At 40.2% G+C, this 22,190-nt stretch overlaps 1 protein-coding gene across 1 annotated transcript in view; it reads right to left on the reverse strand.

The window, feature by feature from the left end:
- Positions 1–22,190, reverse strand: part of LOC146640102 (protein kinase C-binding protein NELL1-like) — a 313,384-nt gene that overhangs the window by 51,125 nt on the left and 240,069 nt on the right. Inside the window, exon 14 of the mRNA XM_085350021.1 lies at positions 16,233–16,355. Within this exon, the coding sequence (XP_085206147.1) occupies positions 16,233–16,355 (123 nt within the window). The remainder of the gene's footprint in view (positions 1–16,232; positions 16,356–22,190) is intronic.

A 22,190-nucleotide genomic window follows, 5' to 3' on the forward strand; every position in this document is an offset into this window, starting at 1 on the left:
ATATTCAACTCACTGTCTGTGTTTCAACTGAATCAGTGTGTGGCAAACATTAACTGTCAGTTCACGCCATGTCTGGATGATTTTATCTATTTTCATCTGCTGAAGAGTCATGGGGGGCATGAACCTATCAGCACAGTGAGGGGGAGGGGAGGGGTGAGGAGCAGGGACGCCCTTGGCAGCTGGATGTGAGGAGCTTTCATAACAGAGGGCGGCACGGGATGTGCGACTCCCTGTATCTGAATCCATTACTGACACACACAGGTAGGCAGCTGACACCACTGTCTTCTCCAACCTCTGCTGCTGCCTCTGCCTCGCTGATAACATGACGCTTACTGCTGAGAGGCGAGATGTAGTGGCAGAATTACCCATGACCCATGCTGCTGGAAGCTGGAGGAGGGATGCATATCATATAGTGATGAATTCGATTTCACACGGAGGGTTGTGTTTAAAAAATTTCACTTATTTCAAACATGGCATTTTTTTTCTCTCCTTTTTGTTTACATAACAATACAAACAGACACTTCGCACTATAAGATCATTTCTTTTTTAAGTCCCACTCTTTCACAACACCAGAAACATCAAACACACACAAACTGATCAGTTTGAGATATGAGTCTTCATCCTCACTGAAATCCTGAGGTAGTATCCACAGTAGACTACAATCATTGGTTTTAAAAAGGTATATACATGAGAAAATTATGCTGTCCCTAAGAGAAATGAGATGAAATCCTGTACTTAGAATGCTGTGCAAAACTCTAGAGCCACTCCTTATTTCTTAACATTTTGTAGGAAAATAGGTAATAGCTGCAGTGGTTTATTGAAAAGTGCAAAATGAATGGAAGCGCGTTATATATAAAATTCAGCAGTGGATCAAATAATTCCCTCTTCTTTGGATTATGGGTGCCTTCTTTACTATTCTTTGCCAAGATGACCACACATGGCTTGAGGTCTGGGTTTTGGGGAAGCCAGTCCGTGACTGCTATTGTTCCATTGCATTCCTTATATCCTGGTATGCTTTTACTGCATTGGCAATGTATTTATGATCACTATCATGCTGAAAAATGAAACTGTTGCCAATCATGGTGGTTTAGATGGATGGTGGATGGTTTTCACATGGTGCTGCATGGTCAGTCTGATGGTACTTTTCCCAACGTGAGTGGCTGAAATGGAACCCCAAACCATGATAGAGCCTCCACTCTGTTTTATGGCTCAAGGCTGCTGTGTGTCGGTCTGGATGCCTTCTGTACATAATGAAAATGATTTGAACCAAAAATTTCCAATTGATTCTATTTTCACACCAACTGGAAACAGTGAGCTATGAGGACTGGACTGAAAGTGAGTAAAAAGCAGTCCAAGGAAAAACTCAGAAAGAGCTTAAGAAAGCCTGGAGAAATACTGCTAAAGACCACTTAACAAAAATGACAGGCAAGTCTGACTGCTTCAAAGGAAGATATTAAGAAAGAAAGTGTTTTGCACAGTAGTAGTGGTAGCAACTAGTTATGAGGATTAAAAAAAAAAAAAAAGAAAAAAAAAAGGTGGGAAAAATAAGACCTCGCAAAAAAATAAATAATCAAATTTCAACCTAGGCGTTTGTACTTCAGGGACAGCTTGTTGCAAAATCTTGACACTATGAAGGTTTGCATGGCATCATTACTTTACAGTTGTTGTACAAAAAAGGTTTTAAAATTGAAATCTGTGAATTGTGAGGGGGCCAGGAGGGACTCTGTCACGGTTTGCGGGGCAAGTCGTGTGTAAATTATTAAAGGACCCAAAGTGCTAGCACAGCTTAAGATGAGAGTGAGCTTTATTGAGGAGGACAGCAATCAACAAAAGGTGAGGGTGGCAAGAACAGAACTGACAAAACCTAAACTGGGAAAACTAAGAATAAAGCTAACCTGAAACCTTGAGACACAAACGGAGGTGCAGGGAGCCATCGATAGATGCAGGGGAACCAGAGAGGGCGACAACGCACACCAGAAAACACCAAATAACACAGACGAACCAGCAATGCACATGAGAAAACACAGGGCTTAAATATACACAGGGCAATCAGGGAATGGGAAACAGGAGGGAGACACGGCTGGGAGTAATTGGACATAACGAGACAAGGGGAAGCGAAACCAGAAACACTGATGGGAGACGCAGACCTACAAAATAAAACAGGAACTCACACAGGCAAAGACACAGACTGAGAAACCCGGACTTTACACAGAGGAAAACACAGACAGAAATGACGAAACATCAAACTGAGGAAGAACACAACCAAAAACCAAAATATATCACAACAATACACAAAACAAAACACAAAACGCTTGATCGAAGACCCAGGATCATGACACACGTGCTGATTTTCATTGACTGACCCATATGGAAGTAAAATCAAGGGAAACTTTAGTTATTAAACTGTCAGTTGTAACTTTTTTTTGTAGCACTGCTGAGCCATTTCCAACTCCATCCTACTGTACTCACTCATGAAGTAAAATCAGTTTCAATACGTGTGGGACTTTTCTGTACTTCCCGCATCTTTATCGTCACTCCCCAAAAACTGGTTTGGAAAACTTGAATAAGCTGTAGTTCTGTAGACAGAACAGTGTATCTGTATCTCTCCGCTGACTCACCACGAATATGCTGAAAATGATAACAAGCAAAAAGTCTTACTGAGTAGTAGACCTATCATCCTGACAGCACGTGGAATAGACAGATGATGGATTAGCAATGGGAAACAGATGATAAGACAAGAACGAGGAGAAATAAGATGATTGAAGCGACAGCTTAGAAATCTGCACTGAAACAGACTGTGAATGAGACACTGATTTGGATGTGTGTGTGTGTGTGTGAGCCCCACAATGGTGAAAGACACATCAGGTAGAAGAGCAGCTGCTATTAAAAGAGAGTGAGGAGAACAGAAACGATCATATCATCCTCTCAGGAGATGGCTGCTGCTTTATTTCTTTCAGTTTGTCAAAAACAATGAGGTCTCAACTACATATCCATACACTCCAGGTTTACCCCGTTTTTAATATGCTATCATAGCAGCATTGTATAGTGGGCCTGCATGTTGTTCGTGACTGAAGTATCTCTTCTCATAATGAATATCGTAGTCCAAAAACTCAAACAAACTTTTACACTTTGGGTTTATAACTCTTTTTTCCTTGTGTCCTGGGGCTTCTGTCTGTAGAAAACACCCAATAATCAGTGTCTAAATCCAAGGCAAATTCTCTTTGAAGCAACCCAAGGTATGCTATTTACCACGTCCAATATCATATGAATAAGAAAAAGACTGCTTTATTCTTGCCAAATTTCCTGTTTGGCAAAAACAATGAATTAATTAGCTGAAGAACCTGGAAAAACACAGATACACAAAAGCATGCACACACACACACACACACCACACCACATGTTGTCATAAATCTATACACGGTGAATCCTGTCATGTGGACTGATGAACTATTGTCTGATTGTATCTTTTACAAGTGCGCTTTTTTTCTCTGAAAGCAGCAATAATTAGAACATACATGTGGTGTATAACATAAACAAATAACTAGTAGAAGGAATATAATTCAGGGCTCCTTTTTCAGTAAATACATTTCCCTTATTGTAGGGACTGAAGCAGCGTTTGGCTTATTGACTTTGTTTTCAGAATGCACCAGTGCACAATTAAAAGTGCACAGAACTAACACTTCTCAACAAGTAATTACAACTGAAGTACCTGTTTAAAGTAAAATCCACAGTAATAGCTGTGAGTAAGAGAAACAGCTACAGTCACACAGTGTTATCCCATTCAAATGCTTCCTCTACTTGTCTATTTGTTATTTGAGTGTGTGTGTGTGTGTGTGTGTGTGTGTGTGTGTGTGTGTGTGTGTGTGTGTGTGTGTGTGTGTGTGTGTGTGTGTACAAGTGAAGCCTGCAGTCTGCCATAAATCAGCCATGGCCTGCAGATTTGAACTAAAGTGTTTTGGAGCCTAGAGCCTCCGAGCTTTGTGCTTTTCAGTCCCAGATGAAATACTCTCTGTTTTAAAACAGCCTCTATTTTATGTACGTATTTATTTATTTAAAATGTTAAAGTCATATACCCAGTAAATTTCTTAAGGCTACTAGAGCAGGTAGTAAAAAGTAAAATACATACCTGCTTCCTTGGAGCGAACCTCAGATATGGTTACGTGGTCAGTACACACAAACAAAACAGTGAAGAAGGCGCAGCAGCGCCTCTTCTTTCTCAGGAGACTGAAAAGATTCGGCATGAGCCCCCGCATCCTCAGGACCTTCTATCACTGTGCCATTGAGAGCATCCTCACTGGATGCATCACCACCTGGTATGGCAACAGCACCGCCTACAACTGCAAAGCTCTCCAGCGAGTAGTGCGGTGCTCTGAACGGATAATTGGAGGTGAGCTTCCCTCCCTCCAAGACATCTACAGGAAGCGCTGCCTGAGGAAAGCGGGGAGGATCATCAAGGACTCCAGTCACCCCAGCCATAAACTGTTCAGACTACTTCCATCAGGAAGGAGGTTCTGCAGCATCCGGTCCCGTACCAGCAGACTGAGAGACAGCTTTTCCATCAGGCCATCAGACTGCTGAACACGTCATAGACACCTCAGCTTCACTACTGGAACTTCAACATTATGCACTCCATACTGTACAGTAATGCCACTGTTTTGCACATGTCTCAACTCTGTATATTTTTATATTTTTTATTTATTGTTTACTCTATTTAATTTGTAAAATATGTGTACACACACACACACACACACACGTAGAAAAATATTTAGTATACACATCCAGAAATGCATATACTATTATATATTGTACATATATTTATTAGTTTCAGCTGTAGCCATTCTTGTATTTTGCTTGTTTACATTATTGTATTTTGCACAACTCTGTTGCTTGTGAAGCTCGCACACAAGAATTTCACTCACATGTGCTGTACCAATGTACCTGCACATGTGATGTGACAATAAAAGTGATTTGATTTGATTTGATATGGTAGTTTGCATCTTAACAATAATGTGGGACAGGGTCTGGCTGAGAGTAAGCAACACAGCAGGTGTAAAGCTACAAAGGTGATCAAAGCTTCCCTATTAAAGACTGACTGACAATAACACAGTCATGCTGTTTTGAAGCAGACCTCAGTGGCTATAAAATGTATATGCATAGTGGATCTCAAGTTATTAATATAATATAATCAATCAAAAAATATATATAAAGAATTAAATTAGTATTTTTCTATTGGGCCAGTAGGTGTGCTTAAGGAATGCTAAGTGATGGTAAATTTTGCAACAGAAACCACAGTTGTCTCTTTCCTTCTCCCAGGTGTATTGGTATGCATTTTCCATATACAAACCTTTTACCTGGTGAAAATACAACTGCAAGCAGAAAATGTACCCAACATAAATTTTTTACTGTCTCTGAGCCACGGGGTTATTCTTTATTATGAACCTTAATTAGTTGAAATCTAAATGGAGACTTCAACAGCTTCAGAGCTACAGCTCACTGCAGTTTACAGAAAAACTAAAACATAATGTCTATAAATTCAATCTGCACTTTGTGAGTAATTCAATTTCTCTCTACATGTTCTGCTGTTGCTTTCCCACGGTTCGATTATTGGTGCTAAATGGCACTTTTAGAAAGACATCCATGTTGATTTGATTCTGACGCTGACGTTGTGCCATTTCGGGTTGTGTCACACAAAGATCAACACTAGAAACAGGAAAAATGTATAGTTCTCTTTTCCTAATGTCAGCCCTCTGTTAGGTTTTGTATTGTTGATTGTCATTTATGCTTAGAAATATTTAACCATATATGCTTAGAGGTGTATAATAATTTGTAGATTGAAAGAATGTCTCATCCTAGGAGGTCTGTAACAACTCTGTGTAGCATGAAGAGGGGAGTGCGTTCACTCCTCTACAGAGTGTTCTGGCATAAGATCACACACCTCCTAGGAGAGGTCGTATCTTCTCTTGCTGATATATGGCATAGCAAACACACGTATATCTCTTTAAGTATAAGAGCCTTTTGTTCAGATGGACCCGCTAGACTTCTGGCACCAGCTTTGGGGAGTCTTCACAGGGTCACATCTTGACCTCACACAGATCACTCACACACACACACACACACACACACACACACACACACACACACACACACACACACACACATCACAAAGCCAAAGTACTCTTTGTGTGTATGTAGACGTCATATGTTAATGAACCTATGCATATTCATGTAACCTCAATAAAAGGGCAGTGTTACTCTGGACGAGCTGCAGAGATCTACAGCTGAGGTGGGGGAATCTGTCCATAGGACAACTATTAGTCGTGCACTGCACAAAGTTGGCCTTTATGGAAGAGTGGCAAGAAGAAAGCCATTGTTAACAGAAAACCATAAGAAGTCCCGTTTGCAGTTTGCCACAAGCCATGTGGGGGACACAGCAAACATGTAGGGGACACAGCAAACATGTGGAAGAAGGCGCTCTGGTCAGATGAGACCAAAATGGAACTTTCTGGCCAAAATGCAAAACGCTATGTGTGGTGGAAAACTAACACTGCACATCACTCTGAACACACCATCCCCACTGTCAAATATGGTGGTGGCAGCATCATGCTCTGGGGGTGCTTCTCTTCAGCAGGGACAGGGAAGCTGGTCAGAGTTGATGGGAAGATGGATGGAGCCAAATACAGGGCAATGTTGGAAGAAAACCTCTTGGAGTCTGCAAAAGACTTGAGACTGGGGCGGAGGTTCACCTTCCAGCAGGACAACGACCCTAAACATAAAGCCTGGGCAACAATGGAATGGTTGAAAACAAAACATATCCATGTGTTAGAATGGCCCAGTCAAAGTCCAGATCTAAATCCAATCAAGAATCTGTGGAAAGATCTGAAAACTGCTGTTCACAAACGCTGTCCATCTAATCTGACTGAGCTGGAGCTGTTTTGCAAAGAAGAATGGGCAAGCACTTCAGTCTCTAGATGTGCAAAGCTGGTAGAGACATACCCTAAAAGACTGGCAGCTGTAATTGCAGCAAAAGGTGGTTCTACAAAGTATTGACTCAGGGGGCTGAATAATTACACACACCCCACTTTGCAGTTATTTCTTTATAAAAAATGTTTGGAATCATGTATGATTTTCGTTCCACTTGTCACGTGTACACCACTTTGTATTGGTCTTTCACGTGGAATTCCAATAAAATTGATTCATGTTTGTGGCTGTAATGTGACAAAATGTGGAAAAGTTCAAGGGGGCCGAAAACAATTTTTAATCTTTGCTGTAAATATTGTTCATTCTGTTGGTTTAACTTTAACATGGGACTTCACAGGCTTTGACTCACTGTTGGAGACGCCCTCTGCAAGCATTTATTAGAAAAACTGCACTTCCACAAGTACTTCATTTGGGTTGCATGCCCCAAAACATACCCAATATCCACTTGCATGGGCTTGACTTGAGCAGATTCCTACCACAGTGAACCTGATACGTTTCCCCTTATAGCTTCGTGTAACAGATGTGTAATGTGGCATCGGTGGGACTCTGACTGGATCCTTGCCTCGGTGATCTCAGGGGAGCTCGACTAGGCCAGGCACATTCACCACAATCACTCAGTCTACCACAGCTGACCTACTTCTGCTCTCTCACTGACTGAGTAGTGATTATACCTCACATCTTGCTTCTATTACAGGAGAGTAATTATGGCTAATATTGTTGCTACAGCAATGCTATGCCCCTTCGGGTGACTGTTAACGACACAATAGATTTGGCTGCTGCTGATATTATGAAAACACACAATAGATGGAGAAGCGCAGCTATTGCTCCTATTTGTAGGTGCTGATTCTGCTCAGTCTTGCTGTATTTACGGTTCAAAAACACAATTTAAGAATGCAGCTCAGGTGTTGATTTTGAAATGATTGTGTTCACTGTGGCTTGAAAGATTTTCTCACCTAAAATGCTACCTGCTACTACACTGGAAAACATTTGTGAAGCATACTTGCTATTTACATGCGAACATTTGTTCTCAACTTTATACCTGATGAGACCTACAGCCTACCTGCAGCCACCCACCTTCCTGCCTAGTGCTACTGGGATGATTGCTGGAAACATACAAAAAGGCCTCCATCCCACAGGCTCTATTTCAGTTCAACCAACTGCACAAACTGACTGTAAGAAAGAAGAAATGAAGGGTTAAGACTCCTTTTACCATTACTTACTTTCGTTCCTCCACCGATTGCTCTGGTATTGCGGCTCTCTTGGGTTGACAAAGGGCTACCATTATGTCATCTCCCTTAGAGTCTAATAAATGGGCCACAATAGTTCAATCGAAGCACGGCAAAAGATTATAGATCAGCATTGTTCCCACTGCCAGCCTAATGATCAGCAGCCTATTGCAGAGCCTTTGTCAGCAGTAGAATGAGTGAGCTAATCTTGTTAATGGTCCGTTTCATTCCCTAGGACTGGTTTGTATAGACAAAGGGGCTTTAAATAGAGAGGATTTGAGTAGTGAGTCTAAACAGTGGCGCAGAGGACAAAAGCACTGACTCGTGCTTTTCTCATTTTGCTATCGGACCTAATCGCAGAGGAACCATGTTGCAAGCAGCTAACAGCGAGCTGTAAACCCATGCTAATGTATTCTGGGAAATAGAGAATGGGGATGAGAGGAAAAGAGAAATTGGGAGGGAGGGAGGGGGAAGGAGTGTAATTCAGTTTTCATTTCCTCTATAAGTATGAAGCATTTAATTTTCTGTTTACATAATTATTGCTCCCCTTCATCCTTTTTTGATAGGAACAACACATTTAGCAGTTTCTGCTGTGTAGTTGTGTGCTAGAGGGCACAGTGTTTTACAACATTTAATTGGCTGAAAACCACAGCATCTGAAGCTATGATTAATTGCAAATGTGGAAAAGAAAATTGTAACAAGGAAAAGAAAAAAAACTCGCTACTTGTTTTTGAAGCTTTGTAGCAATTATCATTTGAGGCAATTATTTTTAGTCTGTTCCCCACTGTTAGATGTAGCAGCAAAGAGAGACACCCCCCCCCCCCTTGTGTTCAGCTCCATCACATCCACTCTTGTAATATAATTTAATGCACCAAGCAAAAATCCAGTATGCTGTCCTCATTCTATCATCTCTGTGATGTTTTTTTTTTTTGTCTTCAATCAGTCTTGTGCCGGTGATACTCAACTACCGTATTTCCCGGACTACAAAGCGCACCTGAATATTAGCACAAGCTAAAATCAGGGGAAAATCCTGTTTTGTACATACATTATGTAAGAGAATATGCACAAAGGGAATTGTCAGGAAAGAGATGGCTGTTTGGAGACACACCCCTTTTATTAATATTTTGAAAAACAAGTTATGGGTACATATTTGCATAACCTTTTAGGTATATGTACAAGTAGCGATACTGTGTGTCTGATCACATGCCCTTCCGCCAGGCAACGTAGTGCCGTACAACAGCGGAACAAACAAAACAAATCGTCTTACGATATGACAAAAATCATGGACAATCCATAGAAAAGCCGCACCTGACTAAAAGCCGCAGGGTTCAAAGCTTGTGGAAAAAGTAGCGGCTTATAGCCCGACAATTACGGTATATAAAATCTGTGAAAAGTACTGTATACGCTTTGTTTAACAGATACTCTTGCTGGTAGCGCAGAGTGCTATGCAGTAGAGCACACAGATGTGAACACGGACAAACGATGCTGATGCAGGTCTTTAATGTAAACTCTTTAATCTTTCCATCTCCCTGCTCCGGCAAGTGTAATTTTATTATGTAATATTATTGTGTGAGAATATAATATCTGCTTAGCAGATATTATACACTGAACATACTTTCTCCTCTCAGCTCCCAGGCACAAAGCCCATGTACTGTCTGATTGCACCTATGTTAGAATATAGCAGGTAATTATCCAGTGAATTCACAGTGAGCAAATGGGAAGCATGTATAGTCTCCTGTGGTGTGCTGCAAGGAAGCAAGGGGACAACTTTTCTGACTCATGTGAAAACTCTTGGTATCAAAAACCTACAGTCTTTAATGGGCATCTTGATTTTTGTCTATCTGTTAAGATTTATCCTCTGAAGAGATGTACTCAGATAAACATAGCCAGAAAATATACTCACTGTAGTATAAGACGCAAAAAAAAGTCTCAGTACATTTCCTCTTTTCAATTCAACATAGCAGAAAGCTTGCAATTAGGGTCCTTTAGACAAACGGCCTATTGAATCACTTTCACACTGACTTTAACCTCCTAAGACCCGAACTCATTCACGGCATGTATTTTTAATTTCTCTTTGATATTTGGGCATTTTGGGACCTGATGAATGTAAAAACAAAGAATTACCAGATTTTTTTTTTTTTTTTTACCTAATTTTTGTTTCTAAGAAAAATGAGAGCCACATAATGAGGATATTTGTTTAAATTTTTGATAGAACAGTAACAGTATAATGTCCTCATAAGTGGATATCAGGCCCTTGTAGAGCAAAATTTAGTAAATGTGGTGTCCACATATGTGGATGCCAGGTCCTAGGAGGTTAATGCATCACCTGAAATAGCTCTTTTCCACAGAGTTTAATCCTTTAACCCTTTAATGATTCACACCCATTGATATATTATCCTGTAAATATATCAAAAACCTTGTTTCACATATACAAGCTATGCAGTCAAGTCCATAAATATTTGACAACAGCACAATTTTGGTCATTTTGCCTCTTTACATCACCATGGTGCATTTTAAACCAAACAAGCAAGATATGATTGAGGTGCTGGCTTTCAGCTTTAATTCAAGGAGTTTAACAAAAGTACTGAGTTAACTGGAGAATTACAGTCATCTGAATACACAGCCCCCCATTTTTTCACATGCAAGGCGTGCAATTTTAAATTAAGGAAGCCATTATTAGGCTGAAACCAAAAATATCAAAGGACTATCAAAAGCTTTAGGATTTGCCAAATCAAAAAAACTGGTACATTCCCAAATGTACCAGTGGCCAGCTCAGAAACACCAAAAGGCCTAAAAAAGAAAATTAAAAGATTGCAAACACTTCTCATGGGCTTGAATGTTGTGGTAATTTGCCAGGGTGGAATGATTGTGCACCATCTCCAATGACTTCAAAAAGAAAAAAAAGAATTGTTTTCAAGAATGAATTTATTTTGGATTTTCTCCAATCCAATGGAGTTGAAAGTACACATACATGATCAAATATATACAGAAATTCTGGGGGCTCTACAATGTTTTTAACCTGACAAAATCCAAGGCCTATTAACTTGAAGAGAAGTATAGATTTGGATAAGTTGGGATAGTCTCTTGGAACCATTTCTAAACAATCACCCATTCCAAGACCATCAGTTGAAAAAAAAACAACCAAAAAACCCAGAAAAAAACAAATACTGAACTGAGAGGGTGTCGACTGAGAGTCAGGCCCCACTCCAAAATGACACTTTCAACATCGACTGCAATTTACAGCTGCCCACACGGACAAGCCAATTACCTTCTAGACGATAGTTTTACGGTCAGATGAGACAAAGACTGAGCTATCTGGCCACAAAGAGATATGTTTGGAGGGGTAAAACTAATGTTTTGTAGCAGCTCTCTGCTTGTTGGCAGTAGAATCATCCTCTGGCACCGTTTGTCTGTCAGTGATACTGGTAGACTGCACATAATGGATGGAATAATGAATGAGGACGACTACTTCCAAATGTTTCAACTTGACAAATTAATATCTAGATGACTGAAACTTGGACAAAATTGTGTGTTCTAACAGGACAATGGAGGCTTACATTTAGCCTCTGGCATCACCTTCCCAAAGCCCTGACCTCAACTCTACTGAACATTTGTGGACTACACTTAAAAGCCGGTTCTGTGGCAATAAACCAACCAATTTAAATGAACTCAACCAATTCTGCAAAGAAGAGTGATCAAATATCCAGCCAGAATTACGCCAGAAGGCTGTTGACAGCTACCAAAAGCATCTGGTCAAGGTGCAGTTTGCTAAGGGACATTTAGCCAACCAGTGTGGATTAGAAAAAATCTGAAATATATTCAAACTTGTGTACCCAATTCTTGCTTTATAAAGTCATTAAAGATGTATGCCGTACAATCATTCCACCCTGGGAAAACAACAGTTCAAAGCAATCATCACAAGCCCAGAATGACCATGATATTCATGAGTGTGCGTAAACATCTGACCACCACTGTATAGAGATTTAATTGGCCGAAAACTAAGGCATTCACAAAAGTCTTGCCAATCTAATAATTAATGAAACATCACTTCATGACATCAAATGGGGTAAAAGTCTAACAAAATGTGTGAGATTTTCAGTTCGGAAGTCACTGAGCATATAAACCTATACCTATGGCAGGTTTTACCATCCTCCAAGCCCTAACAAATAGTAAACGCCAAATTATACCTTTGCAAAAGAAAATGCTACCTCCTTGACAACAAATCCAAGTGAAGTTGCATTGTATATGTAAAAAGACATTAAATGTTGATGGGTACTTGTTGGCCGTTCCACCCCTCAGTCACCCATACATTTTCTGTCTCTGAAATGCAGTTTTGCACAGTCGGGCATGAGCTAAAGCTAAACTCACCTTTTTCCTTATTAACATTAGCAGGGACAGGCTGAGGAGCTGCAGTCACACTCAGACTAATTCCCCTATTCCTAAGAGGGCAGTAGTGATGTATGAGGGGAATGAGATGGGAGGCACAGGTCGATTGGCCAACACTGTCACCATCACACAGTAATGAGATCTCAGGGGGAGGGGGGAAATAGAGAGAGATTCCTCAAACTCCCCTCTCACATAATATACTAATTGGCCTGCACAATATAGGTAAAATGCAGGAAGTTTTAATGACATTATTAAAACAAATTTCCCTACATGCCTGTGACAAATGTCATTAGTCAGCTGGACTGAGTGTCATGCATGGTCTCAGCATAATGACTGATCATGTATTAGCTACACAATGTGGGGTCTGGGTTAATTTCCTAGACTAGGAATATCTAGGCACTACATGAACTAGGTTTTTGTTCTAGTTTGGTGAAGGAGTATTTGACCAGTTTGTTCAGAATCCTGATTTTAAACCTTTCCAGCAACTTTGGGGCAAATTTTAAAAAAAGAAATCATCCTTTAACAATAATGCCACACCTTCCTGTTGCAGCTAAAGTGGGTTTTTCCTTGCAGGAAATCTTTTGAAAGGATATTAGAGGAGTGCAGAATAAAGTCCACGGATGGAATTACATGTTCAGGAGCTAGATGCACATTTTTCATGTGCCTAAAAGTACCCATTTTTTAATAAAGTGCATTTCTAATTCCAACATGAAAAAACAAAACAAAACCCACTATGTTAACTAATGTTTTCATATTTCATCATTTATATTCTAAACATTGTTTGATGTATTCACCTCTCTGTTATATAAATTGCACACTGACCGTGACTCCTGGAGTGACAAATATGTAGGCTGTAGTTTAATTTTTATATTGTCCTCAAGCATTGTGTGCCTCTGTGTGTGTGTGTGTGTGTGTGTGTGTGTGTGTGTGTGTGTGTGTGTGTGTGTGTGTGTGTGTGATGAATCTGGAGACAATCCAGAGGCTGAAACTATGTGGAAGGCACTTTGCAAATTACATTGATCTCTCCCTGGACCTGCCTCCTACCTGCTGCTCATCCTAATGCCTGTTTTACAGATGGCTGGGTGAGTGGGGGTGGGTGACAACGACTTCTTTACTTTTTTTTTTTATGTCTCCTGTTACTTTCTGGTTCTGTCACTGCATTTCCCTCCTCTTTCACTCTCCTGCATTTGCTGCTTTTTGTTTCATCATTCACTTTCCCTACTTCTTGTCCATCACATACATGCAGATGTCAACCCACAGCACCATATGATACACTTACCCTCCCACTAATCATTTGTATTACTGACATGCTTTCCTCTGTCCTGTCCTAATTACAACATTATTAAGTTTCACGGTGAGGAGCAGCAAGGCCGACGCAAAGTGTGGCTTCACTATGGAACACGGTGGGAAGGTCAAAATAAAGCATGGTATTTAACCCTGAAAAATGATAGAGTAGATAGTAGTCCTGACATTCCCTTTTGATATTCGGCACTTTCAAGGAAATTACAGGAAAGCAAATAAAAGCCCACATCCTCACAGGCGGCATATATCGCCTATTGGGGGGGATGTCAGCTTGTGCAGCAACAAATACATCCAACTGCAGCACATTTGCCGGAATTTTGTTGAGATCATGTTTAGGTAGGTTAGAATATCAAAGCCTAATTAGGCTTAATGACTCTCCCATCTCTTGGACAGCAGCCAAGCATATGCACACAGTCTAAAAAATTACACGAAAGTGCTCCATGCAAGCCCATGGGGTCTCTTTATTTACAAATCAAGCTGTAGACATGAGCAAGGCTGGGAGTTGAGCTGTATTTTAAGACTTGAGTTCAGAAGTACAGTATATTATGAGGCAGCACCAACTCTGAGCAACAAAACACATTTTGAGAAATAAACCTCAAATCCTCAAACGCTTTTTAATATAGAGCTTGTTATCTCCTACACATACACACAAATTTTTTTAAACCTGAGTGTTTTGCTCTTTGCTGATAAAAAAGGGACACATTGAGCAATTAACTCTATTTTACCAAATCGAAAAATACCCATAAAATGTAACAGGCAAAGTGCAACCTTAACACCCAGGCAAGATATACCTGCTATGTCTTTTTTTGTGACTAAAGATCTCTTATCAAACAGATACCGTAAATAAAAAACTTCCTGATTCCTCAGATTCTGAAATGTAATATGTTTTCTTTCTCATTGACTGGTTGGCTAAAGTGAAAATCTGATGTTTCTGCAGCTCTGTTGGTGGATCCTAGCAATGTTTGTGGTATTTTGGTGACCTCAAGCCACAGCACTCCTCTGGACTGTAAAAGCTCTCAACCCTCTAACGAGCCTCTGCTGCTACGATTGCCCTGCATGGCCTAGAAATGGCTGCCCCGTTTCATCAGCCCTGAAAATATGCATTTCAGCAGAATTAATACTGCGCCTCGCGGATTGGACGCATGAACACGTCATCTACCTGTGAATAGGAGATTGATTTGACATAACAAAAAAGCACAAAGTGACTCTATTTGACCCACCACCGACTTCTGTTTTATACAATAAAATACGCAATATTCAAAATGTACACCGACTCTGACAACTTACTAAAATTAAGCACCTTATTAAGGTTAGACTGTTGGCAGGATCCTCCAAACTTAACATGTCTTAATACCTCTTTTTAAGACAAATGAGTCACAGTATATTTATAGTTAAAGAATACAGACCATATTTAACTCATTCTCTGCCAGCCATTGGCAGTGAATGAGTTAAACCCATTGACTCATTCACTGCAATTGACGGCTATAGACGTCAATGGCAGTGAATGAGTTAAATATGGAGGTATCAATACTAAAGTGTCCTAACCACAGAACCTTTTTAAGAGCCAACAGGGAGAAACTCCAGCAGCTGGATTGTAATCTCTCATCTGATTTAAGGAATACTTTCCTAATGCGCTTATTATCTTAACTTCTAGTTTCAGTTGCTATGATTGTGCAAGGTCCATTTTCTTTTTAGTAATATCCATGCCTGACCAAGACGTTAAACCCAAGACAGCAAAACAGAACTTCCCACAGTTTTTGTAAAACGTGTTTTGCTTTGCTGACAAACATGTGCTACTGCAGACCAAGTAGTGCTGCAACTTGAGTCTTCGGTCTAATCTCTAGCAGGCAAACAACCATATCTTTAACATGCTTGCTGAAGTGAATGATCAACACTTCTAAGGTCTATGTGTAGATTTAATGGAGTCTATTACAAAGAATTGTAATTTTCATAGCTATAGATATGCAAAGGTTCTGATATTTTTTCAAATGTTAATTTTTTGTGAACCTGAAAACAAAGTGTTTTCCTCTGTATGCTGTTCAATTGCTATTATATGCAGGCAAACCAGGAAACATGCCTGGCAGTGCAACAGGTCAATGGGGAGCAGGGTGAGCAGCGAGGGGAAAGAAGCACACGTGGGCAAAAACTGTCTGAAAATGGTCCAGATTCAATTTTCACCATCTCCATGGCAGCTGCTGCCTGGTTAGAGGATAGGAAGGAGGAGCGAACCACATGAACCGTGTTGTAATGAAGCATGCAACCTATCTTCAGAGGATGTGGCAAGGTTTTTTGTTTCTGTGTCTGTGTGTCAGGTGGGATATTCCAGGGTTAGGAACTTACCTCTGCAGATGGTGCCATTTCCCACATAGCCTGGCTTGCAGGTACACAGATGTCCCCTGATGGTGTTGGTGCAGATGGCGTTCTCATCACACAAATCCTGGCCGCTGGCGCACTCGTCATGCTCTGAGGGAGAAACCGACAGAGAGGAACTTCACATAGAGAATAGAGTGTGTGTGTGTTTGTGACTTTGCAGTGTGTGAAAGATGGAGGGGTCATTTCTTTTTGAGCCGAGAGGCCACCCAATCACTACGCTCTGAGAGGACAGTCAACCGGCTGCTTGGCTCAGAATGAGAAGCCATAGCTGAGTCTTTCTTCTGTCAACAGCCACCTCTCTGAGCAACCATGTTTTCAAACACCAGTTATGCTTGGCATGCTCAAAATGGACTTGAAGTGGATTCTCGAAGGTGACTTCAAACAAACACAAAAGCTCGCTTTCGTTCCAAGCCCGCTTTTACTTAAAAACTACCGCCCATGGTGGAGAGGCAACAGCTGACACATGGCAGGTGTACTGACTAATTACTGAGCATCAGAATTAATTAGCCTAATGATGTTGGCTTGGACACTGATGACGTGCTAGACACAATATCGAAAATATACCATCTCTTTACTTTAACATGTAAACACTTTGAGTTTTCCAGAAAGAGAATCCTTGACTCTACTAGTTGAAAACAGTTGCTTAAAGTGTTGCAGCATTTGTACGCCAACATGGGAAAGAGTGATTAGACAGTAGGCTAACAGCATGGGCTGCTTCTGTTTTGTTCTCTTTCCCACTGCCAGAAGAGATTTTTTTTTATTATGAAGACAAAGCAGAAAGAAAAAAAGAAAAACAGTTTCCTTTTCCACCCGTAAAAACTCTGCCAAAAACCTGCTCACTGCAATCAACGCTCTGCATCCCGGTAATGAGACAAGGTGAATGTCCCTACCGCTGAGTATGTGACAAATTCAGTACAAGAACATTATCACAGATAATGCGGGGAATATAATTAAAGCATGATATGGCCAGAACATATATAAGCCGTCTCGAGCAGGGCTGTCAGACTCATTGTAGTTCAAACAGAGCTCGGTTTGATCTTAAATGGGCTGTCAGATTAAAACCGGGACAAAACAGCATGTTTTAAAAGTGTGCAGGAGCACAAGTACATTCTGAGAATGAACCAATTTAATCACTTTGTCTAAGTCTTGATTTTGATCTTATTTTTACTGCTGTTATTGCTTTATTGTTTTCATATTTATTAGTGGAGTTTGGAGGCCTATAATAATAATAGATTGCATTTATATAGCGCTTTTCGGGGCCCTCAAAGCGCTGTACAATTCCACTATTCATTCACTCACTGGTGGAGGCAAGCTACAGTTGTAGCCACAGCTACCCTGGGGTAGACTGACAGATGCAAGGCTGCCATATCGCGCCATCGGCCCCTCTGGCCATCACCAGTAGGCGGTAGGTGAAGTGTCTTGCCCAAGGACACAACGACTGAGACTGTCCGAGCCAGGGCTTGAACCAGCAACCTTCCGGTTGCAAGACGAACTGCCAACTCTTTGAGCCACCATGTACCCCACCTCTTGTCCTATGACAGCTGGGATAAGCTTCAGCCCGCCCATAACTCTGAATTGGATTAGTGGAAGAAAATTCAATGGATGGCTGGATGTATAGTTGAGTTTAGAGTTACAGCAGCCCTGCTGTGCAGAGAAACCTGAACCCTATGGCTCTCTAGGAGGTTTGGCTTGTGCACCTTCTCCACATTTTGTTTGACATGTTACCCTCCTCTTCACAAAGCCATCCTGTGCATGGGATTAGGCTGTTTAGTGGGCTGTTTATGGCTTGAGGGCCAAATGTTTGACACTTGGATCTAGTACTTACAGTCGGGGTGACAAATCTAGTCCCTGATTGCGTTCAATATATCAGTTTAGAACAATATGAAGATATATTCATGATTGCATTTGTTTTTGTGATGTGCTCTAATTTGTCAAAACTATTTAACAATATGATGACCAAAACAATTGTCAGCTTAAATGTGTAGCTCTGAATGAACGAGTGGAGGTGCACTGATCCAATCACAACACAGAAAGTGGTCTTACAGCAGCTGATGATAATGACAGCAAGCATGACTTCTGTCATGTCAAACCCTTGAAAGAGAAATTATTGCCTTATTCACTCATTCTTTGACTCAAATAAAGTGGCAAACAATATTCTATGACCGCAAACTGAGACAATTTTTTGTAATAGAAAACTTGCAAGGTCAGCATTATGAAAATATGGACAGTTTTGTTAGAATCGTGAAATGCTGACTTACTAATAAAATAGTAAGTGCTGCGAGTAACGTACAATCTCAGGGTCGGTGTTTTATATTCTGCTGGGTACCATGAACTGCTCTCTTGACTTTTATATGTTTGCTCTTAGATAGAGGCCTGGGGGGAAAGGAAAGGGATTTAGTACTGCAGGCAGTGCATGATTAACCACCACTAAGAGACCTTCCACTAAACGGGAATTGCATTTCACTTCTCTGGCAGCGTAGTTCAAATGTAACTGCATAGCTGAAGTTTAACTTTGGACTTTTCACATCTTTGATGGTTTGTTGCATTTGCTAAACTTAAAAAATATTTTTATATGATACAAAGTAACACAGGTAGCTTTTGTGGTAGCTTAGCAAATTATGAATGCACCATATTTTATTGTAAAAAATGCTATTTTTTGGATCTGACTGAGCTACTATGGTAGTGATTTCTGTATTACAATGTAGGCTTTTCTGGTTTGTCATCCTTTTTGACCCGAGTGACTAAAATGTAAGAAAAACAGAGCCCCATGGTATATTAAAGGCATGTGAAACTAGCTATAAACTCAACACCATGAGTTTACTTAGAGGGTAGTTCTCATCGGCCATAAAGACAAAGACTTCACCAATGAACAACAGCAAATTTGATTATGACACTATTAGTGGTTTTAAAATATTTACATTTGTTATTTTATGATCTGATGCACTGATCTTGGCAAGTCAGCCCCCTGGCAGTTTCTGTGCTTACTATGCATTTCCCTCTGAGATCAATACAATCTTCTTATTCTTATTTTTATTATTTTTTTAAGAACAGCTCATCTGTAGTCCTCCAAAAGTAGGCTAACTTAACCACGTGCAGGATATTTTCAAACTTAAGCTGTATGCTAAGGAGAGATGATTTTTCTTTCAATTTGAAACAGAGAATTTCTCCTTCTTTGTAATGTGTTTCATAGTAACCTGTGTGGTTCAGAGACCTGAAAAAACATAATGAGGGAATACTTCCCAGTTTTCCCCCTGTTCCATTCACAGCAGAGCTGACAACAGACCTGCTGGACTCACCAGTGTGCTGATGTATAACTGCTCATCGTTGCAAGTGGTCTTAGTTGGAAATCACAGCTAAGGCTGTTGTTTACAGCAAATCAAACTGCAACGTTTATTAGGACCTTTCACCCATACCTATTCTCCACAAATTAATAAACCTTGTGCGTAGCACACATACAATATATTATTTAGGTTTATTTAAATTGCTGATGTAACATTTATGCAGACCGATGTGCTCAAAAATTCTAAAACTGAACCTAAAGTCACAGCATAGTTTTTTTTTTCAAAACACTATAGAAGATTTTTGTGTTCAGTTCTAAAGGAGCCAAAGGTGACACTTGTAACATTAAAAAAATGTTCAGGTGTCACAGTTAAGCCATTGCGTTATGATATTGAGGCAGCATAGACAGGTGAAAATGCACTAGAAAGCAGAAGCTTCTTACTTACTATGAAATGTCAAAAGACCTACCGTGAAAAAAGGCATATATTTTTATCTCTGCTACTGAGGTGACAGATACATTTCTGCAACAGGAAAGAAATGTCTGATTGTCGTATCACACTGTTAAAAGCAAATGAGCAACTGCTTGGCTGAGCTCCTGTTTCTTTAAACTGCACCGGCATGCTGCAGCATTTTAAACGCCACAGAATTAACATGTTACACACATGTTACACTAACGAGACCCACTCTGACAGGCCTGTGTTACGGTTGATCTTGGGGCCTCATAACCCGGTGGTTGCTGTGTAGTTGAAAAGAACTAAATTATAACAACATGAAATGATAATCACAGGTGTCAAGTCAAAAATCACACCAAAGTTCCTAAAACTGGGTGAAAGTAAGAAGCTCAAAGACCATGGTCACTGTCATACCCATGTAGAAGGTTGGGTTGCCCAAATAAAATAACTTCTTCATTTATGATCATGTATCTCTGAGAGTGTTCGCCAGAGAACAGAAATAAAAACACTGATATTGATTTGTACTGGCAGATATATCTGGAGATTACCTGGAACGCAGTGAAGTAGATGTGCTTTTTAAAAGTAATTGCAGAAGGAAGTGTGGTGGCAGATTTCTTTTCTCATGTATTAATCACATATTCAATCATATCACATTAGTTATAGTAATATCACTTTCTCACTGTACTATAGTAAGAGCACTCCTGTCACTAGTTTACATGCATGTGGAATGTTAACACAGTGAGGCCATTGTAATGGGAGACGTTAAACAGATAGTGGGACTCCTTCTGCTTATCAGGGATGTAAATCTTTAGGTGTAAATCTCCTCCCTCACAAGGTCATAATTCTCTCTGTGAGGGAGGAGGTATAGGCCCCCCCCCAACATGTAAGAGTTTGTGGAATGTTCTTTGTCTGTGTCTCTGTATATAAGATGTAAGGGAAAAACCTGGCAGAGGTAGGAAGCAAAAGATTTCAAAGGCTTTCAAAGGCTCTGGAAAGGAAAACTAGTGAGAGATGTGTCTAAAGACAATCACTACTGCGAGGTCGCAGACCAAAAAACCTCCACTTCTGCATAAGAGACATCTTTAAGCCAGACTGCAGTATGTTTAACATAAACCGGAGAAAGGTTATCCATACGGGAAGAGGAAACCAGAGCTCTTTGCCCACAAGAAAGCAAAAAGTAGGGTGAGGCATATAAAAGACATATAACCCAAAGATCACGGTCCATACAGTGAAACATGGTGGTGGGATCATTATTATTATTATTATTATTATTATGTGGGGATGGTTCAGTGCATCTTTAAATGAGAATCTCGTCAAGCTCTTCTAGCACGACAACAACCCAAAAAGTACATCGATCCAAGGGAAGAACCCTGATTTTGTGACATTACTTTAGATTCTGTGACGTAAAAGTAAAATAATGTAAGCATCTAAAATAAAAGTTGTGTTTAAAATTCCTTGCTCTATTTAAAAGCACTTGGGAGAGAAAGAAGAGGACCCAATATATAACCTAAAGGTACTCCACAACTAACTGGGTACATAGATGCCAAATACTGTCCAAAATGGAAAGAGAAACTCTTAACTGAGAAATATGACTGGAGCCATTTAAGGGCTTTCTCTCTAATGCCTACAACACAATTCAAAATGTGTCAGGAGAACGCCATGATCTACGTCGTCAAAAAGCATGATGGCAACAGAACTACTAGCATCAACAGTTAAAAGTGGGCCATTAAAAAAAATCATAAAAGGGTGGTTTCTGTGCTGCGTTATGAATTGTTGGAATGATGTCTGTCATTTATAAATGTGAGATTAATTAATCTTTGGCAACATGTTATTGATTTATGTCCTACTGCTGAGCTTATCACACTGATTAAGCTTTAGTGAATACATCTTCAATTAGAATCTAACATGATTTAAGATGATTATAAACAATACATTAAAGAGCAGCCTGTGACGGTGCTGTGGTGGGAATTTACAGCCCAGCTGCACTGCGAAAATATCTTTTTATATCAACTGTGTCTTTAAGTGCCAGTCAGTGCCCGGGGCTCACAGCACTCAAAAGATGCACACTCCCTCAAACGCACTCCTCATTAATATGCAAACGCTTTGGTGGGAGTCATTCCCCTTAATTAATGAGTGGTGCTCATAAAGCCCCGAAGCAAGTCGGCAAAATTATTTTGCTTTTCTCTTCCCAAGG

This window comes from Diplotaxodon limnothrissa, linkage group LG1 (assembly GCF_057381915.1).
Source record: "Diplotaxodon limnothrissa isolate DT_005_m linkage group LG1, D_limnothrissa_male_GT1.1, whole genome shotgun sequence".
Taxonomy (NCBI): Eukaryota; Metazoa; Chordata; class Actinopteri; order Cichliformes; family Cichlidae; genus Diplotaxodon; species Diplotaxodon limnothrissa.